Raw genomic sequence first — 22,532 nt, forward strand, 5'->3', positions numbered from 1 at the left:
GAGAGCTGTTGTGGAATTTAACTGCCGCAGATATTTTGGTTTCAAAAAATTAGAGAGGAGCCTCTGTACCATCCCTCAGAGAGTGGTTTGTTAATAACAACAACAACACCAACATAATCCCAGTGGTAATTGGCGCCCTAGGTGCAATTCCAAAACAACTTTAAGAGCACCTCAACACCATAGGGGCCACAGAAATCACCATCGGCCAATTACAAAAAGCAACTTTACTGAGAACAGCCTATATTCTGCGACGATATCTGTAATAACAGCAACAACATTTATAATAAAATTCAGCCATCCCAGGTCGTTGGGAAGGACTCGATGTCTGGATAAAACAAACCAGTCAATAACACCTGTTTGACTGTGTAGCAATAATAATAATTAATAATAATTAATAAATAAATATTATTTGTTAGCTACCCCATAACAAATTGTTCTCTGGGCAGCTCACAGCACAGGATTAAAACATACAACAAAAATACATACATTAAATCATAACAGACAAAAAGGGTGAAAAGAAAATACAAAATACAATATAAAGCAGTTTAAAAACTCATTTTAGAATTAGTTAAAAATCAAATCAGATCTGAAAATCAGAATTTAAAAGGCCTGGGTGAACAAAAAGGTCTTTACCTGGCGTCTAAAAGAACAAAGTGATGAAACCAGGCGAACCTCACTGGGGAGGCTGTTCCATAAACAGGGTGCAACCACTGAAAAGGCCCTCTCCCTAATAGCCACCCACCTCACCTTGTTTGTTAGGGGCAGCCAGAGAAGGGCCTGTTAAAACCAGAACTTTGAATTGGGCCTGAAAACGGACTGGGAGCCAGTGCAGCTGATGAAGCACTGGCATAATATGCTCAAAACATTCAGTCCCAATTCATAATCTTGTAGCCCTATTTTGTACCAGCTGCAGTTTCCGGACCGTTTTCAAAGGCAACCCCTCGTACAATGTAGAGATTAGCAGAGCATGAGTAACTGTGGTCAGTAGGAATTGACCCAGCTGATTCAGAAGACAAATGTTCTTTCCAATTCCATAATTTCGTTCTAGATGTGTCTTTGGGTTGGGCAGTTCAATTTGCATTTGTACATCATGGGAGTTAACATATCTGGCCATCATAATATTCTGTGGCACAACATTCTCATTCTGTTCTAGATTGGCATCCTAATTTTTAGTGAGACATTGCACACTTCTTTCCTTCCTTAAAATGACGCAATATGGTTTGATGTTTATAGAGAAGCAGGAAATGTTGTTGAAATTTTATTCAAAGGCAATTAATGGCCTTTTAAACCAGATTTGGTGTCATGTGTTGTAACTGATGTTCAGCTGATTTTGAAAAGCTTGTGTTTGCCAAGATATACTAAATCATATTTTCTGGCATAGAAAATGAACAAGCTACAACATGATATTAAACTCACTCTGCTGTCAGATGGAGAAGTCATCCACAGGTTGCTACCAGCCTCTGCTCATTTTATTTGGGTAGTATCAGTAAAACAAAGTGAATGAGATTATAGGGGTGTGAGAGAGGCTCTGCAAGATTCATCCTTGTCCTAAGCCATTCAAGGGACGATTAACAAAATAGCTTTCTTTTTCTTTCTATCAGATCAACAAACTTGCACAAGGGTTGGTTATGCCTTAAGAGATTTAGAGGAACATGGAGTGCGTTATGTGCTAACCCAGCCCCTAGATTCTGAACCTGTTTTGAATTCAAAAGCAAACTGAACATCTGCAGTTCATTCAATATGGGAACCCTCTAAGTTAGAACTACCTTTCATGCAGAATCTGAATAATTAATTTGCTCAAGCTCAAAAAATGTGTTAGTTCCTAAAAGAATGAAATACAGGGCTGGTTCACACTATCAAAAGGATCCTTGCTTACTGTTAAATCCTCGATTGCCAAGCCATGCACGCTCTGACAGGGCATGTCATGTGCAAAGCAAAAAACCTCCTGATCCCAGATCTGCACCATGACTGACTGACATTTCAGCAAGATCAGTGAACTGAGATTTGATCACCCTTGGTCAATCCCAGTTAAATGTCGGTCAGTTGTGGTGCAGATCTGGGATCAGGAGGGTTTTTGTTTTGCACATAACGTGCTTCATGGAAGCACACAAGGATTGGCGATCAGAGATTTAATGGTAAGTGGGGATTCTTTTTATGGTGTGAACTGGTCCAGTGTTAATGGCCACAGCCTGGATTTTGTATACAACAGTTTCAAAGAAGGTAACATCCTTTCTTCCTGGCTGTCTGAGCTGGGTAGTGGTCTAGTATGACAAAAGTCCTTTGCAAAACTTTAATGTCATTCTCTTTGTTTTTCTTCTCCTCTTCCCAGGATTTCATCTGAGCGGCACAGTAACAGAACCAGCCACTGCAACAGAACCAGAAATGACCTACAAAGTGGCCATCAGTTTCGACCGGTGCAAAATAACTTCTGTGACATGTGGTTGTGGGAACAAGGACATTTTTTACTGTGCTCATGTTGTAGCACTCTCACTGTACAGAATTCGCAAACCTGATCAGGTTAAACTCTGTCTTCCTATCTCAGAGACCCTTTTTCAAATGAATAGGGACCAGCTCCAAAAATTTGTTCAGTATTTAATCACCGCCCATCACACTGAAGTGCTCCCGACAGCCCAAAAACTGGCTGATGAAATCCTGTCCTCCAACTCTGAAATCAATCAAGTTCATGGTAAGTCTAAATGGTAAAAATCACCTCTGATAAATCTCACTTGTTGAATAGCTCTCACTTGGTTGTAGGAGAATATTGCTGGGGTTTTAAATAGTCTGCTTATTAATGCTCCAGTTCAAATATCTGTCAACAGGCCTGACCTTCATTGTGAGGGAGGAACTGGTTTTTAGAGCCAAACTGGCAGCTTACTGTGTGCTTCATGGTCCCCAGATGGAAGAGGCTACTGAGGCAGATAGATATTCATGAATTAAACTGAATCAGCAACATGAACACATCATGGAGCTCCTTCCCGCTCATTGCTAACTTTATGTTCTGTCAAATCACTTTTGCATTTCCATGCCCTGCAAACTAAACTCCCAGCGTCACTATATCTTTGATTCATTGATGGGATGTAATAATGGTGATATGGGGATACATTAATGCCTGTCTAGTACTTTGAAGGTGAAAAGTCATGTAGAAGGGAGAGAAGCAAAGTAAGAGCATTACTAATCTTAAAATAAGTATCTGAGAATGATATACAAATAATTCTTATACTTCTGTGCAAGCCTGCTGAAGTTAGGAAAAAGGGTATGATAGTTGCTGGTTTTTAAAAATATGTTTTGACTTGTTAGGGTAGGTGCTAAAAGGCTAACAAAACCTTTATTCTGACAATATGGGTTATGTGAGAGATGGATGGTCAGGTTTTTGTCCCTTTCACACTCAGGAAATAATTGATCTGCTTTGCAATCAGGAAACGTTCATTTTCTGCAGGTGAGTTCTTCAGATTTCCACATGGTTCTCTTGACACCTCTTTTATGTTTTACCTTCTGTTGTCTGCTTGTTCCACACAATAATCAGGGTAACTATTTATTTGTATTATGTATAGCCTCACCCCATTCTGAAGCTATGAGTAGATAACTATCTAAAACATAAAATTCCATTGAGCCCCTTCACAATTCATTCTCAAGCTCATATCTCTCACTCTGACCAGAGGGCTTGGCTGCTCTCAACTATTTAGTTCTTCCTGCAGGAGAACACACACACACACACACACACACACACACACACACACACACACACACACACAATGAGTTGTGGCTGTTACCCACCCTTTCAACCCATTTCCAGTACCCTCAAGGCCACACATACCCACTAGAGGATGTGTGGTAATCTGTTGAGGTCTATAGTGCACTGTTGAGAATAGAAGGGTTGAACATACGGCACTCTCACCCCTTTTTGCTCATTCTTGTCCTTCTGGTGTTGGGAAACTGAGGCATCCAGTGCCGATGCTCTCCAGGACAGCCCCCATGGCCATGCCCACCCCAACAGCCAAAGAAGCCAGGAGGTACTGGTGCTCTATCCCTGCGCGTCCCCACTCCACTATCCCCCTGGATGCATCATATGCTTATGCAGTGACTGGAAGGTGGACAGAGTGAAAGAAAAATTATGACAGATGTACTTGTCAGCTCGAGAGAATGAAAAGAGGAGGAAAACTAGCCCCTGTATCTGAAGTAGTTGCCCATCGCTAGTCTCAAAGTTCCTTCTTCCACAATGCATGTAGGAACTATTCAAATTGTTCCAGCTTTATAGTGTGGTCTTGTGAACTTGGTTGCCAGTTCAAGTTTTAAAGGTTGCTGAGACGGTGTGAGTCTGAGCCATACCCACTGAGATTTACAAGTCGGATGGCTGAATATGTTCCTGTGTAGGGGTTTAGGAACATAGGAAAACTGCCATATACTGAGTCAGACCATTGGTCTATCTAGCTCAGTATTGTCTTCACAGACTGGAAGCGACTTCTCCAAGGTTGCAGGCAGGAATCTCTCTCAGCCCTATCTTGGAGAAGCCAGGGAGGGAACTTGAAACCTTCTGCTCTTCTCAGAGTGGCTTCATCCCCTGAGGGGAATATCTTGCAGTGCTCACACATCAAGTCTCCCATTCATCTGCAACCAGGGCAGACCCTGCTTAGCTATGGGGACAAGTCATGCTTGCTACCACAAGACCAGCTCTCCTCTCCTAGACCAGCTCTCCTCTCCTTTGTCAGCTGCTTCAGTGCTAGCAGAAAGCACCCAGAGGCTTGTTGACTATGGCACTTAAAAACCAGAAAACTGTTGTTTCTATTTGTGTATAAAGTATTTTGAAGTGAGGAGGAGTGAATTTCCCCCCTCTAATTCCTCCGTTTAGATCCCAGCTAATTATGTTCAGATGACAAGGCAGCTGATAATTGGCAACATCGCCTACGAAACATTTTTTGCTTTTTAACCACCAAATGTAATGCCTGCACTCCTGATCCTCAGCTTTGAAACACAAGACATGCTTCCTAGGGTATGATTAAAGTTTTTCATGCTTTGGCATTGATTAGGAAGAAACAAATCCTGAATCAATGGATTTCTTCTTGTTTTGCCATCATTCAGACATGGCTCAAGAACTTGAAATGTATCACCTATCCCCCTTAACTGACTTGTATGTTAAATGGCTCAAATATCTGGGGCTTCTCTTGACGAGACCTGTAAGCAGAGGTGGCCCATCAGTAAGGGCAGGAGGGGCTGTGCCCCTTCCCCAACCAAACAAAACAAGCAAGCTACCATTGAAATTCAAACTTACCAGTACAGGCAGCTTCCTCCAGCACCTTCTCTTTCTTTGTTGCTTCATTCCTTGGTCTTATTGGCTGGAACAGCCTGCTAATCAAGTTGTTCCAGCCAGTCTGATCTGTAGGGGCACTGGCCTGGCATCAACCTCTCCAGGAACTAAACCAGTTCTACTACGAACTAAAGGAACTACTTTCCTTTCAGTATCCTTACCATTGGACTAAATTTGGCTCAAAATTATTAGAGGGTCCACAAGTTAGTCCTCTTGCTCCTCAAATGTTCATGCATCTGCCATCTTGGTTTGGAGTGGAGGACATCATTAAAAGCTACACCAATGTGATTCAAATCGGTTAGACGGTTCACAAGTTAGCCCACTTGCACCTCAAATGTTTGTGCGTCCGCCATCTTGAATCAGGATGGATGACATCATCACAAACTATGCCATTGAGGTGTTCCTGTGTGTCACTCACTACAACTGTACCTAATTTGGTTCAGATTGGTTAGGTAGTTCACAAGTTAGCCCACTTGCGGGATAACTTGTGGACCGCCTAACCAATTTGAACCAAATTTGGTACAGTTGTAGTGAGTGACACACAGAGGCACCTCAACGGTGTAGTTTGTGATGATGGCATCCACCTTGATTCAAGATGGCAGATGCATAAACATTTGAGGTGCAAGTGGGCTAACTTGTGGACCGTCTAACCAATTTCAACCAAATTTGATACAGTTGTAGTGAGTGACACACAGGGACACTCAACGGCGTGGTTTGTGAAGATGTCATCCACCCTAGTACAAGATGGCAGACATGTGAACACTTGAGGTGCAATTGGGCTAACTTGTGAACTGCCTAGCCAATTTGAATCAAATTTGCTACAGGTGTAGGAACACATAGGGACAGCTCAAGGGTGTCATTTATAATGATGTCATCCACCCTGTTTCAGGATGGTGGACATGTGTGAGGTGCAAGTGGGAATCGATTTGGACCAAATTTGGTACAGTTGTAGGGACACATAGGGACATTTCAAACACATAGTTTGTGATGATGTCATCTACCCCAATTCAAGATGGTGGATGCATGAGATGCTAGTGGGCTAACCAATTTGGATCAAATTTAGTTCAGTTGTAGGGATAGTGAATGGAAAGTAGGCAGATTTGTTCTTACTAGAATAACTATTTACCTATTTTAAGCCTACTTTCCAGTAGGCTTATGAGATCACCCAGCATTCGATGTGTGTTCATGTGTGTCCGTCTGTGTGTGTGTGTTCCCCGCTATCAGCTTTGCAGTGCCTGGACCAATATGAACCAAATTGGACCAATATGAACCAAATTGTAGAGACACATAAGGACACCTCAATGGCATAGTTTGTGATGATATTATCTACCCCAATTCAAGATGTTGGACACATGAATGTTTGAGGTGCAAGTGGGCTAACTTGTGAGCTGCCTAACCAATCTGTACCAAATTTAGTCCAGTTGTAGAGAAACTGAAAGAAAAGTAGGCAGATTAGTTCTTAGTATAACTTGTTTAGTTCCTGGAGTGGTCAGTGCCAGGCTGGCACCCCCTAGGAATCAGGTTGGCTGGAACAGCTGGATTAACAGACTGTCCTAACCAATAAAACCAAGGAAGGAAGCAACAGGCAGGTTCTTTGGAAGATCTGCTGGCTGCCTGTACTGGCAAGTTTGAGTTTCTCTGTTTTGTTTGGTGAGGGGATGCAAGTCACGGCTTTCTCCCCCTTGAGTTCTCTTTTCTGCCCCTCTATCTCCTTTCTCTCTGTCCCTCTTTTTCCCCTGCTCATTACTTTCTGTCTTTTGCCTTTTGTCCCCTGTCTTCTCTCTCCTCCCCCCTTCTGCCTTTTGGCCCCTGCCTTCTCCCCCCGCAAACATTTGGCCCCTGCCTTCTTCTTTCTCCCCCTTTTTGCCTTCTGCCTTTTGGCCCCTGTTTTCTGCTTTCTCCCCACTTTCTGGTTTCTTCCTTTTGCCCCTGGTTTTCTCTCTCTATCTCCCTGCTTTTCTCCATGTCAGCTGGCTTTCCCCCCACCAGCATGGTAGCAGGGAAGGGGGAGTCCACTCACTCCTGCCTTGGTGAGTGAGCTCCCCTCCGCCCCGCCTAGCCCTAGTGCCTGCCAGCCACCACTGCCTATAAAACTTATAATCAACAAGTAAACATCGATGTACAGGCCTACTGGAGTCCTGTTGTGAAAGCACTGTGGGAAATGTGAAGGCATGTAAGATGTAGACTACTGAGCAAAAGGGTTGAAGTACCTCAGTGTTATATCTGGTTGGGGGGCAGATCTCCTGGTTTAAATTAGGAACTTAACAAACCTACTACTTCCACACTCTGAACTTGTGCATTTATTCTATGCTGCTGCTTTAAGATAGCCTGCACTTTTCTAGATTAGTTTTCATTTTTCTGCCTTTGAAAACCTGATATTGAAGTAGACTAAAATGGTTCTTACATTTGTGTGCTTGTTATGGATGGGCATCTGAAGGCTGAGCTCCGAGCTGACTATCAGTGATAGCTTTTGCTTACTTTATATTGGCCTCACTTCATCCTACCCACTCACCTGCGGCTCCTTAGCACGGTACACCCATTTTACCCTTGCCAACTTGTTTCTCCTTTCCCTGTAGAGCTCACCTGCTGAGAGGGCTTTATGTGATGAATGCCATTTATCATGATTTCCTCTCCCTTGCATGATGCATCTTGTTTCCCACCATCCACGTTAAACTCCCTTGGGGTACCTCCACCACCTTCCTTTATGTCTTGAGGATAGAATAATGTGAGGGTATTGCACAATATTCTTAATTTCACATGCTAGCAAAATAATGCTCAGGATCATCCAACGCAGATTAGAGCCCTACGTGGAAAGGGAAACGACAGATGTCCAAGCTGGTTTCAGAAAAGGCCGAGGAACAAGAGACATCATTGCTGATGCACGCTGGATAATTGAGAAAGCCAACGAATACCAGAAAGTAGTCAATATGTGCTTTATTTACTACAGAAAAGCCTTTGATTGCGTCAACCATGTCAAGTTGTAGAATATCCTTAGGAAAATGGGTGTCCCAGAACATCTCGTTGTTCTCATGAGAAACCTATACACAGGACAGGAAGCCACAGTCCAGACCAAACATGATGAAACAGACTGGTTCCAGATCGGCAAAGGAGTAAGACAAGGCTGTATACTTTCTCCTTTATTCAATTTATATGCTGAACATATACTGAGAGAAGCTGGATTGGAAGAAGATGATAGTGGTTTTAAAGTTGGAGGAAGAAACATCAATAACTTGTGCTATGCTAATGACACCACTCTGATAGCTGAGAATGTGGATGATCTGCAAGCTCTAGTAATAAAAGTCAAGGAGCACAGTGAGAAAATGGGACTATAACTAAATGTAAAGACAACTAAACTAATTTCAATGGGTATAGCAACCAGCCTCAGAATTGATAATGAAGACATTGAAGTGGTGGATAGCTTCTGCCTTTTTGGATCAGCCATCAACAGTAAAAGATCCAGCAGTCAAGAAATACGCTGCAGACTAGCACTTGGTAGGGTTGCAATGAAGGCCTTGGAAAGGATATTTAGATGCTGTGACATGTCTATACCTACAAAAATTAGAATCGTTCAGACAGTGGTTTTTCCTGTGACACTATATGGATGCAAAAGCTGGACTTCAGAGAAACAAGATAGAAAAAGCATTGACGCTTTTGAACTTTAGTGCTGGAGAAGACTTTTGAGGATACCATGGACAGCCAGGAAAACAAACCAATGGCTGATAGAACAAATCAACCCAGAATTTTCACTTGAGGCACAAATGACCAGGCTCAAACTATCATACTTTGGACACATTATGCGAAAACCTAGCTCCCTTTAGAAGTCCATAATACAGGGAAAAGTTGAAGGAAAGAGAAGAAGAGGACAACCAGCAGCAAGGTGGATGGACTCGATTACGACAGCAATGAATGCACCACTGAGAGACCTAAAAGGCCAAGTTGAAGACAGATCATCCTGGAGAGAATCTATCTATTTGGTCGCTAAGAGTCGACACTGACTTGACGGCACTTAATCAAGGTATCAAAGGAATTTTCATTAGAAGAGAGGGAGGAGCTGTTCATTGAGTTGCTCTGGAAAGGGAAAGCAAAAGTGCTAGGAGGTAGGAGGTGAAGGAGGGGAGAGATTTGGTATTACTCCTGGAATCTTTTCATGCCACCAGCTGTCTTTCCTCTTCCTTTCCCTACTCAGGCTGCACAAATTCTGCCCTCCAGCTGTTTTTAGACTACAGGGCCTTAGTAACGTTTGATTCAAAGATTATAGCAAGGTAAAAGCCATATCTGAAAGCAAAACTTTGCAAAGGATTTAGGTGCACTGAAATCAAGCCCTACATTTCAGAAATCCCACTTCTGTCAAATAGCAAATGACAAACTGAATCACATTTCTAAGATATCTCAGCCACAGAGTATGCCAAGTTTTTCTGCTGAGAATTCAGCAATTCAGGCAGTTTCCTTGTGAGTTCATCCCTTTCACTGAGTGTGTCCCTTACCTGAGCCACCTCCTCTTTATGGCAGCTTTTCAAAAGATACATATGGTAAGGAGTGATTTAAAGGTAAAGTCAAATGGTGGAAATAGGTTAGGGCAGGGCCACACTACTTTGGTGATCCTGCAGATGTTGGACTACAACTCCCATAATCTCTGACTATGGGATTATGCCACTGTAGCTGGGGTTGATGGGAGTTAGTCTGTGCAAATAACCAAGCCTCTAGCAATACAAACACAGCCCCAACAGAGCCCAAGTTAGTCTGGTTGGTAGCTCTAATTGTAAATGTTGTGCAGTAATGTTGGAGCACCTTTTCAGATGGAACAAAAAGCAAAGTGTTGGTCTGTATTCTAGAGCTTATTTCACTTTCAGACATGTTTATCTTGAATGGACAACCTCAGCTCTGGTTCCTCGAGTACTGCTTTGGAGACCCAGGGGAGATGCAAAGGAAGTCTGATGTGCCATCTCCTTCAACCAGCCTGGATCTTCAAGCAGGCTGAAGGAGAGAGTACATCAGACTTTCTTTGCATCTTATGTTGTAGAGATACTGACCATCACGGTGTAAATTCCTATGGAAGGTGATGCTACTTAACAAGAAGAGGAAAACACCTCGAAGCTATTCTCACAATCACTGGGAAGTGGGCTAAGAGAGTTAACCACTCCGTCAACCACATCTTTTTGCTCGTGTGTTGCTGTGGCACATGGTGACACATAAGTAGACCCCTGACTGGGAGGCTGCAAGCAGCTTCCTGGGCACGGGAGTTTCTCCAGGATGCCCTGCACACTTGCATGGGGCATCCTGGAACTTCCGGGGACCATGCGGCCCCCGATCCCCGCTGGCACCATTACGGAGCCGGAAGTCGTGTGGGCAGCTGATCTGGCCGCCCAGCTACTAGCAGCTGCTTGTAGCAGTTAGCCCCAAAGCCCTTCTCACTGATCATGAGAAGAGCTTCCTCGTGTTATTCCAGGCATCTCTCTCCCTTGCTTTTAACTGTCAGCCTTCTGAGTTCTGTAAGCAAGGCTGAAGATTTAAGGGGTTCTTATATCTCTGAAAAATTCATTCTGTTAACAGGCCTCTGGAGAACATCTGTAAAGCTGATTTGAGACCAGATTTTGATAGCTGCAGTGTTACTATATGAGCGACAGTTTAAAAAGTCTGGAGGGCCCTCCCTTTGTTCATTCCTCGATCAGCTTGGAGCTGAGATGGGAAAACTGCCCATTGTCTTCCTTGTGTACCATGTGTTCCAGGCTGGCTTAGCAGCATGTTAATATTGGCAAAAGGAAATTGAAAGTCCATCTTATTAATATTTGAACATGTTGCAAATTCCATTATTTACTCTGAAGTGTGTATCAATTTTTACAGCGTTGTTTGTGGCATATTATAATCTTCTTTGTTGTGTATGTAAGACCCACATATTCAAACATTATTTCATAAATCTCTGATAGAAAAGCAAAATATATTCACATGTGGGTAGTTAGATTTCCCCACTTCATGACTGCAGGAATTGTTGAAGTTTAATTAATGGCAGGCTTAAAATAGAAAAGTGGAAATAGCTATAGTTTTACATTTAACTTCTAAGAGTTTAAGCTGTATCCTAGCTCTTGGGTTGTGCTTGTAGATTTGTAGAAACAAGCACAAAGTGCTACTAATGTTGCATGTCTTTATACTTATTCTCTGGTGTTTAGAAAAGTCAATCAATCATACTAAAATATAAAAATGAAGGGAAAGACTTTGTTGTACATCCTATGCAGCAAAACGCAGGCAGTTCAGTACCGCCTGTGCTTCTGCATGCAACTCAAACACCACCTGCACTGTTGTGGAACAGGACTGTTTTGCTGTGACTTAAAATTATGCATTGCTATGTCCATTACTTCCAATGGATCATGAGGTGCCTTGAGGAATTTGCATGGTGCCTTGGGGAATTCTCCCATCAGACGTCTCTTGTGTTTTCTCGGGCTGTGTGCAGCCTGAGGAGACACTCGATTCTGTGCTCGCTCCCTTAGCTTCGGCTGAGAGCCAGGTTCAGGAGTGGAGTTAGGCTGGGCAGGAGCGCTAGGATCTGCACGAATCCCAGCACTCCACACGAGCAATCTAGCCCAGGCTTGGGCTGCTCGTGAGAACAGCCTTATTGTGTGTCTTGTCAGATAAAAGAGATCCCTATGGGTGGCAAACCTGCTTTGCCATATCACCTATCTTCTGAATTCTTTTTGAAGCAGCTGGATTGCTTTTGATGGAAGCATTACAATACGGATTTTCTAGGTACATTGTTCTAATGTATTGCTTTTGCTCCATGAGCAAACTCTTGGCTCTCTTGGGGGTTGAGAATGCTACCACTGGCTCCATGAAGGTAGAGGGGTGTGTGTGTGTGTGTGTGTGTGTGTGTGTGTGTGTGTGTGTGTGTGTGTGTTTTACATGTGCATACAACAGAGTGAGAGTGAAACTCCTGCAGGAAATTCTTGGTATTCCATGCATCGCCCGGAGCTTTTACAGACCGTGACTTTACCTTGACTTTACTTTGGGAGGATGTGTGTGCGTTCCCATATCAGCCAGATTTACCCTGAAGTCTGTGCAATATTTCAGAGAATACTTCACACATGATTCGGGTTTTCCCCTCTGTTCTGGAACCTAGCCAGGTTTATGTCTGGGGTAAAAAAAAATCCTCCTGGAGGATCAATGCGGCATTTTCTAACCAGCGATCTCTGAATGGGAAGAGAGATGAACCTTTACTGACAGGCAGGATTCCAGTGGAGTTGATTGAATTAGAAGTGCTGTAGCTATCCCCCCCACCCTTCTGCTGTCCATGTCTTGCTGTTCCAGTGATGACCCCGTTGCTCACTGAAGTGTAGTAATAAGCATGAGGCAAGTGGGTTAAAGTTCAACAGAGCATGCTCCAGGCACCATGATTTTTCATTGTCACCATATTTCACTCAGGAATTTTTGTGCGGGGACAGTCTCGTGTAAGGAACTTGGTATTTTGTGTGGGTTTTGGTTATCTAATGTAAAGCATCCAGATGCATACATGCTGATAATTTCTACAAAGTAACAGCATTGTTCAGCTCCTTACAAAGCTGCCTTTGAAGCATTTCAAAGGTTTGAAAAGAGAATCTGTTTTTTCCCTGGCTTGTGCAAATTGACTGCAGCACGACAATACAGAACGCTTTTTAATTTCATGGGAGTGCTCTACAACTGAGTGCTTCATAAATATTGCTTTGTCCTCTCCAAGTACAAACAGCATTTTTTCTGGTGGCTTCAAAGTGGGAAAAGCCTCGTCAACTCTGTAACCTTCATTTTTAAGCTCAGCTCCTTTTGATTCTGCAAGCCCCCCCCCCGCCCCATCTTGGGGCATTCGGGTTTTCTACATGCAAGCAATTAATAGTGCAAGGCACATCAACTGAGCTACCAGCTGCTCTTGCAAACCAATTGCATGCCTTGCAGCACTACTAAACACAAGCCTGAAAAGTGAAAGGCACTGAGGAATTAATCAGAAGTATTTTGAGAAACAAAAACAGAAAGCCATGAAAGTCTAGGAAGGAAAGAAAAAGAGAAATGAGTTGTTTGGGGCATGCTTATTCTCTCTTAATAAAACACTCTCATTGAGCAGCTCAGAGTCTAAGTGCCACTTCTTGGAGTAGCAAACATTTCACAGGATAAGAGTTATCTGCAGAAGTAAAGTTTAACAGTTTCCAGTGGGCTGTATTTACCTAAAGATAAGTGAGACATCTTTAAACCAGTAGTTAAAACAAGATGACTCTCTAAACTATAATGGGAGCCAGTCATCCCATTAAGTGCTGCTCCAGAGATTGGTGGTGTCAGTGAATCCTCTGTCAATGCATTTAGACACAGGTAGGCAAGTGTGAACACAGAAACTGGCCCCATGCTCACATGGAACCTCAATGCTTCCAGCAGTAACACACTGTGAGGCTATTCACACGATGGTAGGAAATCGGACTAGCCTCCGCTAGTCCGATTTTCTACCATCGTGTGAACCACCGGGCTCAGCTGCAAGCCTGGTGGTTCTTAAGTGGGTCACCCGCTTAAGTAGTCCTCTAAGCCCAGGTTAGCGAAGCAAGCACTCCGCTAACCCGGGCTTTCCGATCGTGAGTTGCTGCGGCGTGGCAGCTCACGAGTAGACCCCTGACCGGAAGGCTGAAAAGCAGCCTCCTGGCTCGGGGGTCTCTCCAGCATGCCCTGCACACTCGTGCAGGGCATGCTGGAGCTTCCGGGGGCCATGCAGCCCCCGATCTCCCCAGCCCCCACTGGCTCCATAATGGAGCCAGTAGTTGTGAGGGCGGCCGCTTTGGCTGCCTGGAGCAGACTGCCTGCTCGTGTGCGGGGAGAGCGGGCTAAGCCTGCACTCTCCGCAAACCTTCCCCAGGCAGTTCTCACTAATCGTGAGAAGAGCCTCTGTGCCTGGCTAGGCAGGATTTTTTCTGTTATTTTGTTCTGTTCTTTCCTGCTGCTGGATGAAGGGGGATGTCTGGAAATTGACATCCCTCATCCAGTAGCAAAAGACTGAGCCATGAAAGGTCTTACCATGGACCATCAAGAAACTGGTTGTAATGCAGCACCAATTTTGGGAACAGGAGATGGAAAAAATTGAAATTACATTCCCCCCACCCCCAAGCGACCATTGGTTTTGTCAAAGGTGCTATTGATGCACAGTCCTTGCCTTCCTGTTGCCTAGGTTAGCAGAAGTGCATCTGGGACTGCTTAAGATCTCATTTTTATTTTAACATCTATTACTTGTGATTGTTTTGCACACTACAGTATGAAGATTTGGTGCAGGGTGCCATGTGGCAAGGTGTTGGCCATCTTGGGATACCTGGCCAGTGAACCCCCATTAGCTACATCTAGGGCTATACCAAAAGTACTGTTTTGTCCGTTCTGAGGAAACGTCATCCAAACATTGGAGGAAATGTTTTCTCTGGACCTCCATCACCATTTGTTCTGCTTTTCATCTCAGGCTTGCAGGTGTGGAGAGAGTGTACAGGGAGAAGTTTTTCTCCCTCTCTCACCATGCTAGAACCAGGGGTCACCCCATGAAACTGACAAGAATTTAGAACAAATAAAAGATCACACAGCACAGAATTAATATTTGAAATTCATGATCATGATGATGACCACTTGTTTGGATGGCTGTAAGCAGAGCTTGGGCAAATTCTTGGAGGACAAGTCTATCAATGGCTACTAGTCTAGATGGCTATAGATTGCTTCCAGGTTAAGAGGTAGGACATCTCCAAACACTAGTTGTAGGGGAGCAACTACAGGAGAAGGGGCAAACCTTCATCTCCTGTTTGTGGTCTTCCCAGAGGCATCTGGTGGGCCACTGTAGGAAACAGGTTGCTGGACTGATCCATCAAGGCTCTTCTTATATTCTTATAAAACTGCTTCACACAGCTCCTTGTTGAATCCTTCTTGAAGTAATAAACTCACAGTCTATTGCTAAATTGTGTCAGAGGTATTGTGTGCCTTCTGCATGGACATCTCAACTCCTAACATTTAATGATCCCCCCCCTCGCCCACCTGGACCCACCTACTGATCATTGCTTGCAAGTGTGTGTTCATGGGCTGAACTGGAGAATTGCTCTGCTCTATAGGTCTGGATCTGATTTGTGTGAGTGGAATCACACATCTGCTCATGCAAAGGGAGGTGTTATTTTCATTACCCCCCCTCCACTGGCAGCCCCCTACTATGTCATATCACACATTGTTCTTGGGGGTTCATCAACCCTTGGGGTTGGTTTTTGAGGCAGGGGCACATAGAGTGCACAATGGAGGAGGGGTTGAGAAAGCCTCGTTCTGCTCACAGTGTTGTTTGCAGTGGTTTCTCTTGCTGAGCCCTGCTAAAGGTAGACACATAAGAATAACGGAGTAAGGATTGGTATGAGAAATGGCTGTAAACAATTTTTTGTTTACAGTTTTTTTTAAAAATTGTTTTGAAGTATTTTAATTGGTTTTAAATGGTTCTGAACTGTTTTAAGATTGTTTTTATATTGTTTTAAGCAGTGTGTTTTAAAAATGGTGTTTGTTTTTATGTTTTTTAAACTTGTGCACCACCCAGAGCCTTTGGATGAGGCGGTCTAGAAATGTAACAAACAAACAAACATGCAGGGGGTGGGAGTGGGGATGTCTTCCAGACTGTCACTGAGTCTGAATGTGGCAGAGTTTGGGGTTTCAACCCAAAGTGATGTGCTATAAATGAATAATTATACTGGCAGTGTCACACCTATTGTGGCAAATATTGGAGCATGTTTGTACAAAATACTGTTTCATTTCTTAATCCTTCCTATACAAAAAATATACCAATCTGAATGCAATAGACAGTATTAAAAAATTAAATGGCTGGCATGAGAAGGTACCTTGAGCAATTCCACCTCTGTCATGCCTCTGGTAATGGTCTCTTTTCATCGCTGGGCTTCTCTTGCCACAGGTGCACCAGATCCTACAGCAGGGGCCAGCATTGATGACGAGAATTGCTGGCATTTGGATGAGGAACAGGTACGAGAGCAAGTGAAGCTCTTCCTCTCCCAAGGAGGGTACTATGGCTCTGGGAAGCAACTCAATTCCATGTTTGCAAAGGTGAGGACTGGCTTTCTTTTTGCAAAAACTCAGCTCTTAGCTTGAGACTTTTTGGTATCCCTTTCCTTTTCAGATATCTCCTCTAGAAGCTCCATAAATCGGCTACTGGTACTCCTGATCACTTTCCTTCCTCTTTTTTAGAAACTGAGCTGGCATTGGTGTGGTTTAGATTGCCCTCCCTCACTTGCTGCTAGGAATTGGAGTGAATACTGTGAAATATCTTCTCCCTTGCTCCCAAGTATTTTGTCGGTTCTAGCAAGTGCCTAGATAGATCCACCCAGAGGAACATATATGAACTGGATATATTGGGCATAATGAAAAAAAGAATTGTAGCCACAAAATTGAATAGGCTCTCAGGAGATACTTAACCCATACTGACATTCATATGTGTGGATGAATGTGTGGCGCCCTTAGTGGCCAGTAGAGATAAAACTGAATCTGATTCCTTTTACACACTGAATGAAATGATAAAATAGATTGTGATGATTGTATGTATGTATGTATGTATGTATGTAAAACAGAATTTAGATGCTGCTTTTCTGTGATAAGGATTCCTTTGTCTTAAGGCTTTGCAGATTTCACCGAGCTGGGATGTCTATTATGTATGTGTCTGTTGAGGGAAGAGAAATGTCATTATCCCCAAGCTTGATTTCTCCTCATCTGAGATGGACCCTGAACCTGATCATCCCTCAACTGACACAGGCCCTGAGCCCAACCCCATTTCAGCCAAGAGTGACCCCGAGCATCAGATAGACCCCGAAGACCTGGCTGAAGAAGCGGGACATGAGAGCCGCCTGCTCCAGAACCTGGGAGACCCTGTGCCTCTGGAACCTCCCCTTTGTCCCAAGAATGCTCCCTTTCACTATTCCTCCTCCTCCAGAGGAAGAAGCTGTAGCCATGCCTCAGCTATGCCGCAGCCAGAAACTGAGTAATACGGTGTGGCCACTTTAAGATTGCCACATTCCCGACCAGGGGGCATGGCCTTGAAAAGGGCTCAGTTTGCTGGAGGTCCTTGGTGCAACAACATCGTTGCCTAAGCTTGTAGCCTGTTCCTTGCCCTGCTCTTATGTAGACCTGATATACTGGCTTCCAACCCTGGCTTTGACTTACCTGATTTGCCTGCTCCTGTGTAGATGTGATCTCCTAACTCTGACCTTGGCTTGACTAGACCTGATTCCTCATTCCTCCTGTATGTACATGAGAACCCCATTATCCACAGAGGTTCCGTTCCATGGGTGTGTGTGTATAGCAAAACTGTGGATAATGGGGTATTAGGGCAATGGGAATTGTGGGGATAGGTTCCTGAGACAGCGAAAAACAGAAGAAAAAGTGGGGGAAATTGCAGGGGAGTTCCCTGTTGTGCTCTGTGTATCTCTAGCTGTTCAGCAATGCCCCCCAAAGTCCAAAACTGTATTTTTTCCCTGCAAAAACCCCACAGGTTTTAAACCCTGCCTCACCCCCCCCCACACACACACACAAATGAGCCACAAAATGGCTCCTCAGAGGTCATTTCCGTCCATCCCTGACCCTCAGATATGCAAGTCTTAACCCTTTAATTGCTTAATTTTATCATGTATCCCGAGGTTGTGTGGCAATTACCCGACCATGGATACACGAAACCATAGATGCCGGGTCCACAATTAGTGAGGTTTGACTGTACATTACTTCCTGGCTTATTATCCTGTTGTTGTTTTTACCTGACCTCGACTTCCACCTAGCTCCTCACACTGCCTGGCCCTGCAAGACACAGAGCCAGGTCTCACGATCAGTGAGACCCAGTTTGGGGCGCTGAGCGGGGAGAGTGGGCTAAGTCCGCTCTCCCTGCACACAAGCATGGCTGGAGCACTGGGCAGCCGGATCGGCCGCCCACACAATTGCTGGCTCTGTGACGGAGCCGGCAGGGCTGGGGGGAGCGGGGGCCGATTGGCCTCCGCAAGTTTCAGAATGCCCTGTGTGAGCGTGCAGGGCATGCTGGCGAGACCCCCGGAGCTGGGAGGCAGCTTTTCGCCTCCCCTCCGGGGGTCTCCTCATGAGTAGACATGGCGCGAAGCCACTCCGTGGCTGCTACTCACGATCTTCCAACAGACTGCCTTCGCACTTGTTTCCTGATTAGTCTTCTGAAGGGCAGTCAGAAGGGCAACCCCATAGTTTTTTGAACCCAGCCCCTGTCTGGATGACTGGCCTCACTTCCTCGTGGAATTCTGACAGTCCTTTGAGGAACCTCTGAAGCAGGAAGCAGCTAACTGATGGATCCTCCATTTGCACCAGGGGATGGGATCCATATTGGACTGTGCTAGCGCTTTCCAGGTTTGTGCTCAAGATTTGGGATGGAATGAGGTGGCCCTTATAGAGCAGTTCAAGGAAAACTTAGATGATGCAATTCTAGATGAATTAGCCTGGGCAGAGCCTCCTTCCTGACTCCCTGATTTGATTACTTATGCCTCCATATCGAGGGCCGCCTGGAAAGTTGAAAAAGACACCCTGCTCCCAGGCTCCAGGCAATGGGTAGTTCTCCTTCATGCCCACCAAATGAGGCTGGACCCTCTGCCCAGGAGAGCTTGATCTTATATAACCCCCCAAAACGTGATGTCATCATCTTAACCTGTGTTTCTATTGTGCACAACCTGTACATTTAGTCACTTGTTATCTGGCTAAGGAGCCTATCACTGGAAACAGTCATGTCAGGGATGAATGGGCCCCTCATGATGGGACATGCTTGTGAATAGCTCACTCCAGCCTATTCCTCTGCAGCAGGGCATGTACAACTGGCTGTAGTTCTTGTATTCCCAGGGGCACATAGACAACTAGATTGATTAGTAGTAGTTCCTTCAAGTTCCTTCATAGATGAATCTTTTGTGATACAACATAAGAATTCCCGTGATACACAGGTCAGTCTCTGTACCAGAGGAAACAATTAATGGCTGGCTGCTACTCTCAATTCCAGTAAGTTGGGAAATCCCAGCTTTGGGGCTGGAGATCCAGAACCATAAGGAACAGCTGGTCTTGAACGTGGCGGCATCATCCCCCCACCACTTTTTGGTGGTATTGGGGGTAACATGGCTCATCCAACATGACCCAGCCATTGTGTGGAGCCAGCAGGAAGTAGTGTTCCCTTCTGAATACTGCCTACAACACTGTGAGCATGACCCAAAGGCCATGTCTTTTCTACAGCTACTCCAGCCACATCTTGTCAGTAGACTATGCTGAGTTCCAAGATGTCTTCAGCCCAATAGAAGCGGACACCTTGCCACCCCACAGACCCTGTGATTGTGCCATTGACCTGGTACCAGGACCTGCCTCCCAGTGACCCATATATATCCCTTGTTGGAACCAGATTTGGCAGCCCTCAGGGACTTCCTGGACAATAATTTACAGCATGGATTTATCTGGCTGTCCACCTCACCAGCAGGAGCGCCTGTTCTCTTTGTGAAGAAAAAGTGTGGGGAACACTGCTCTTATGTAGAGTTGATCTCCTGGCTTCCGTCTCTGGCTTTGACTGATCTGACTTGCCTGCTCCTGTGTAGACCTAAACTCCTGGTTCCTGACCTTGGCTTGACTAGACGCAATTTCCCATTCCTTCTGTGTGGGCCTGACTTTCCGGCTTCTGACCCTGGCTTGTAACCTGACCTTGACTTCCACCCAGCTCCCCTGGTGAATCCTCACACTGTCTGGCCCTGCAAGACACAATTTGTCACTAATATTAAAATTCCAGTAGTTTGCAATGATGTGTGTAAAATAACATTGGGCATAGTAAGAAGCTTAAACATTTGTGACCTGTATTAAATATTGAATATATTTTAGTAAAAATATGTGTTTGTTTCATAACATTGAATATACTTGCACAAACAACTTTAAAATGTTTTCCCCCAACACCTGTGTTTGATTTGGAGATAACGTTTTTCAAGACTTTGCATACTTTTAATAAAAGTTTTTGAGAGAGAAAGAGATTTGCAACTTAATCCTGTGCATGTCTACTAAGAAATAAGTCTGGTTGAGTCAAATGGGACATATTCCCAGGTAAATGTGTATAGGATTTAAGCATTGCATGCATGCATGCGCGCACACATACTTCAATAATAAAAAAAATTAAAAACCCACCCAATGAGCTCACCTAAATTTTTACTTGCCATTTTCTCCCTTTTGAAGCAAAGCAAAGAAGATTGCACATATATTCTTTCATTTCTTATTCTAAGGTGTCCCAATCTGTGTTGCTCTGTATTTTGAGACATCATTGTTCTTTGTTCTGAAGTACTGGAGTTCCAAAGAAATTATCCAACTTATTTTAAACATTCCAGTGATTAGGATTTGAACTTGTACCTGTTTCACAGCCTATTTAACTGAAATCTAGCTGGGGGACTCTGGGCCAGTCACTTCTCTCTCAGTCTAACCTACTTCACAGGGTTGTTATGAGGAGAAACTCAAGTATGTAGTACACCACTCTGGGCTCCTTGGAGGAAGAGCGGGATATAAATGTAAATGAATAAAAATCCTCCCCTTCAGTTAGAGCCAATTCCTTTATCTCTTTTTGCAGCAAGTTGCTAAATCAGCAGTGTTTGCTGAAGTTGTGCTTGTTTTCAAGGGCATGTTGTTGCCATCACTGCTGTTCTGTGGGATCCCAGAAGCCCCTCTGCTTATGTCTGGGACTACAGGCTTGTAGCTCCCACTCTTGACATGCTCAGGAACCTCACGGGATCGTGGGCTCCCCATTTGTTGGCATATGGGGACAAGTCAATTAACAGGCAGTGGGACGATTGCCCCCAGATTCACCGGCTACCAAGCGAATTGAAAGGGGATTAGCTTTGTGCCTTTCTCTCCATTGGGAACATCTAAGCAGACCCGAGTTAGCTTTCCAGTTAACTCCACTTTCAAGATCTCTCTATCTAAAGATTGACCCTTTACTTCCCCCTCCTCTGTGGTTTCATCAAATGAGATAACGCTAATCACCTCCACAGGAAAGTAGATAAGGCACTTTGGATGCTACTCCTTTCCCATCACAAAAGAGCTAATGAACAATAGGAACTCAGAAGGTGTGCTCATTAAAATTACTGATTGGTTTACTGGGTCCTTCCAATCTGACACATGCCATCCTTGCAGGTCCTCTCAGGCTATTTACATACAGGTGGTTCTTGACCATACATGCAATTGTGTTTTACTCAAGCACAGCAAACAAAGACAATGGATCCTTTTGAGATTCACTGGAATTTCCCTCCTCAGGAAGAAGAAGTGGCCAGTATTTTGCCTCAGGGTCCATTTTGGTCTATAACTGGCCCTGATTTCTTGAACCAATGTGCTTCATTTGGTCTCTATACTGTGTAGTCACCCACTGTTTGGGCAATAGACCTGACATCAGCCATAACACTAGGCTGTGTCTTGCTCTTTGGCCATTTTTGCTCTCAGCCTGCAGTTCAGCCTTCCTCGCTGGCCCAATCTATCCAGCCTGCCTTCTCTATGAGAAGCTGGTTACACGATAACAGACACCTTTTGGATTTATCCTGAGCTCATTTTGGTTCTCCGCTGCTGCCTGGTTTCATCCCTGAAGACAGAGGTCCTTTGGTTGCACCTGAGCCACAAGGGTCTAATCTCCACTAATGGAAGGACTAAGTTGTACGATAGCCCATGTGCCCCTCTGGGCTCTACCTATCCCTGCTCTTTCTTAAATCCAAAACCTGTTTCTCTACAGCCTTCTTCTCTCTAGCCAGCTAGGAAGTCATTTAATTCAGACACTAAACTTAAATTGCCTGTTTGCAAGTATTTGGTTAATCTTTGTAACATATTTTTAGTAGTAATAGTTCTTTTTGTTTGTTTGTTTGTTTGTTTATTTAACTTCTATACCACCCAAACTTTCGTCTCTGGGCGGTTAACATAAAAACAATTAAAACACATATAAAAGTTAAAACAATGCAATAATTTAAAAACAGCCATAAAATTAAAAACAGTTTTAAAAAGCTGGGAAAGCTTGGGTGAAAAGATGGGTTTTCAGGTGTTTTTAAAAAATTGCCAGAGGATCGTATCTCAGCAGGGAGCGCATTCCACAATCTTGGGGCAGTGACCGAGAAGGCCCGTCTCTGTGTAGCCACCAAACGAGTTGGTGGTAGCTGGAGATGGAACTCCTCTGATGACCTCAATGAGCGATGTGGCTCAAACAACTCTCTTATTCGACTGTACCCCTAAA

At 44.2% G+C, this 22,532-nt stretch overlaps 1 protein-coding gene across 6 annotated transcripts in view; it reads left to right on the forward strand.

Annotated features, from left to right (window-relative positions):
* Positions 1-22,532, forward strand: part of ZSWIM5 (zinc finger SWIM-type containing 5) — a 212,413-nt gene that overhangs the window by 154,538 nt on the left and 35,343 nt on the right. For all 6 annotated transcript variants that reach the window (XM_053245476.1, XM_053245472.1, XM_053245473.1 and 3 more), the window contains 2 exons: positions 2,330-2,686; positions 16,212-16,360. In XM_053245476.1, the coding sequence (XP_053101451.1) occupies positions 2,383-2,686; positions 16,212-16,360 (453 nt within the window). In that variant the 5' untranslated portion in view covers positions 2,330-2,382. The remainder of the gene's footprint in view (positions 1-2,329; positions 2,687-16,211; positions 16,361-22,532) is intronic.

This window comes from Hemicordylus capensis, chromosome 4, assembly GCF_027244095.1.
Source record: "Hemicordylus capensis ecotype Gifberg chromosome 4, rHemCap1.1.pri, whole genome shotgun sequence".
Taxonomy (NCBI): Eukaryota; Metazoa; Chordata; class Lepidosauria; order Squamata; family Cordylidae; genus Hemicordylus; species Hemicordylus capensis.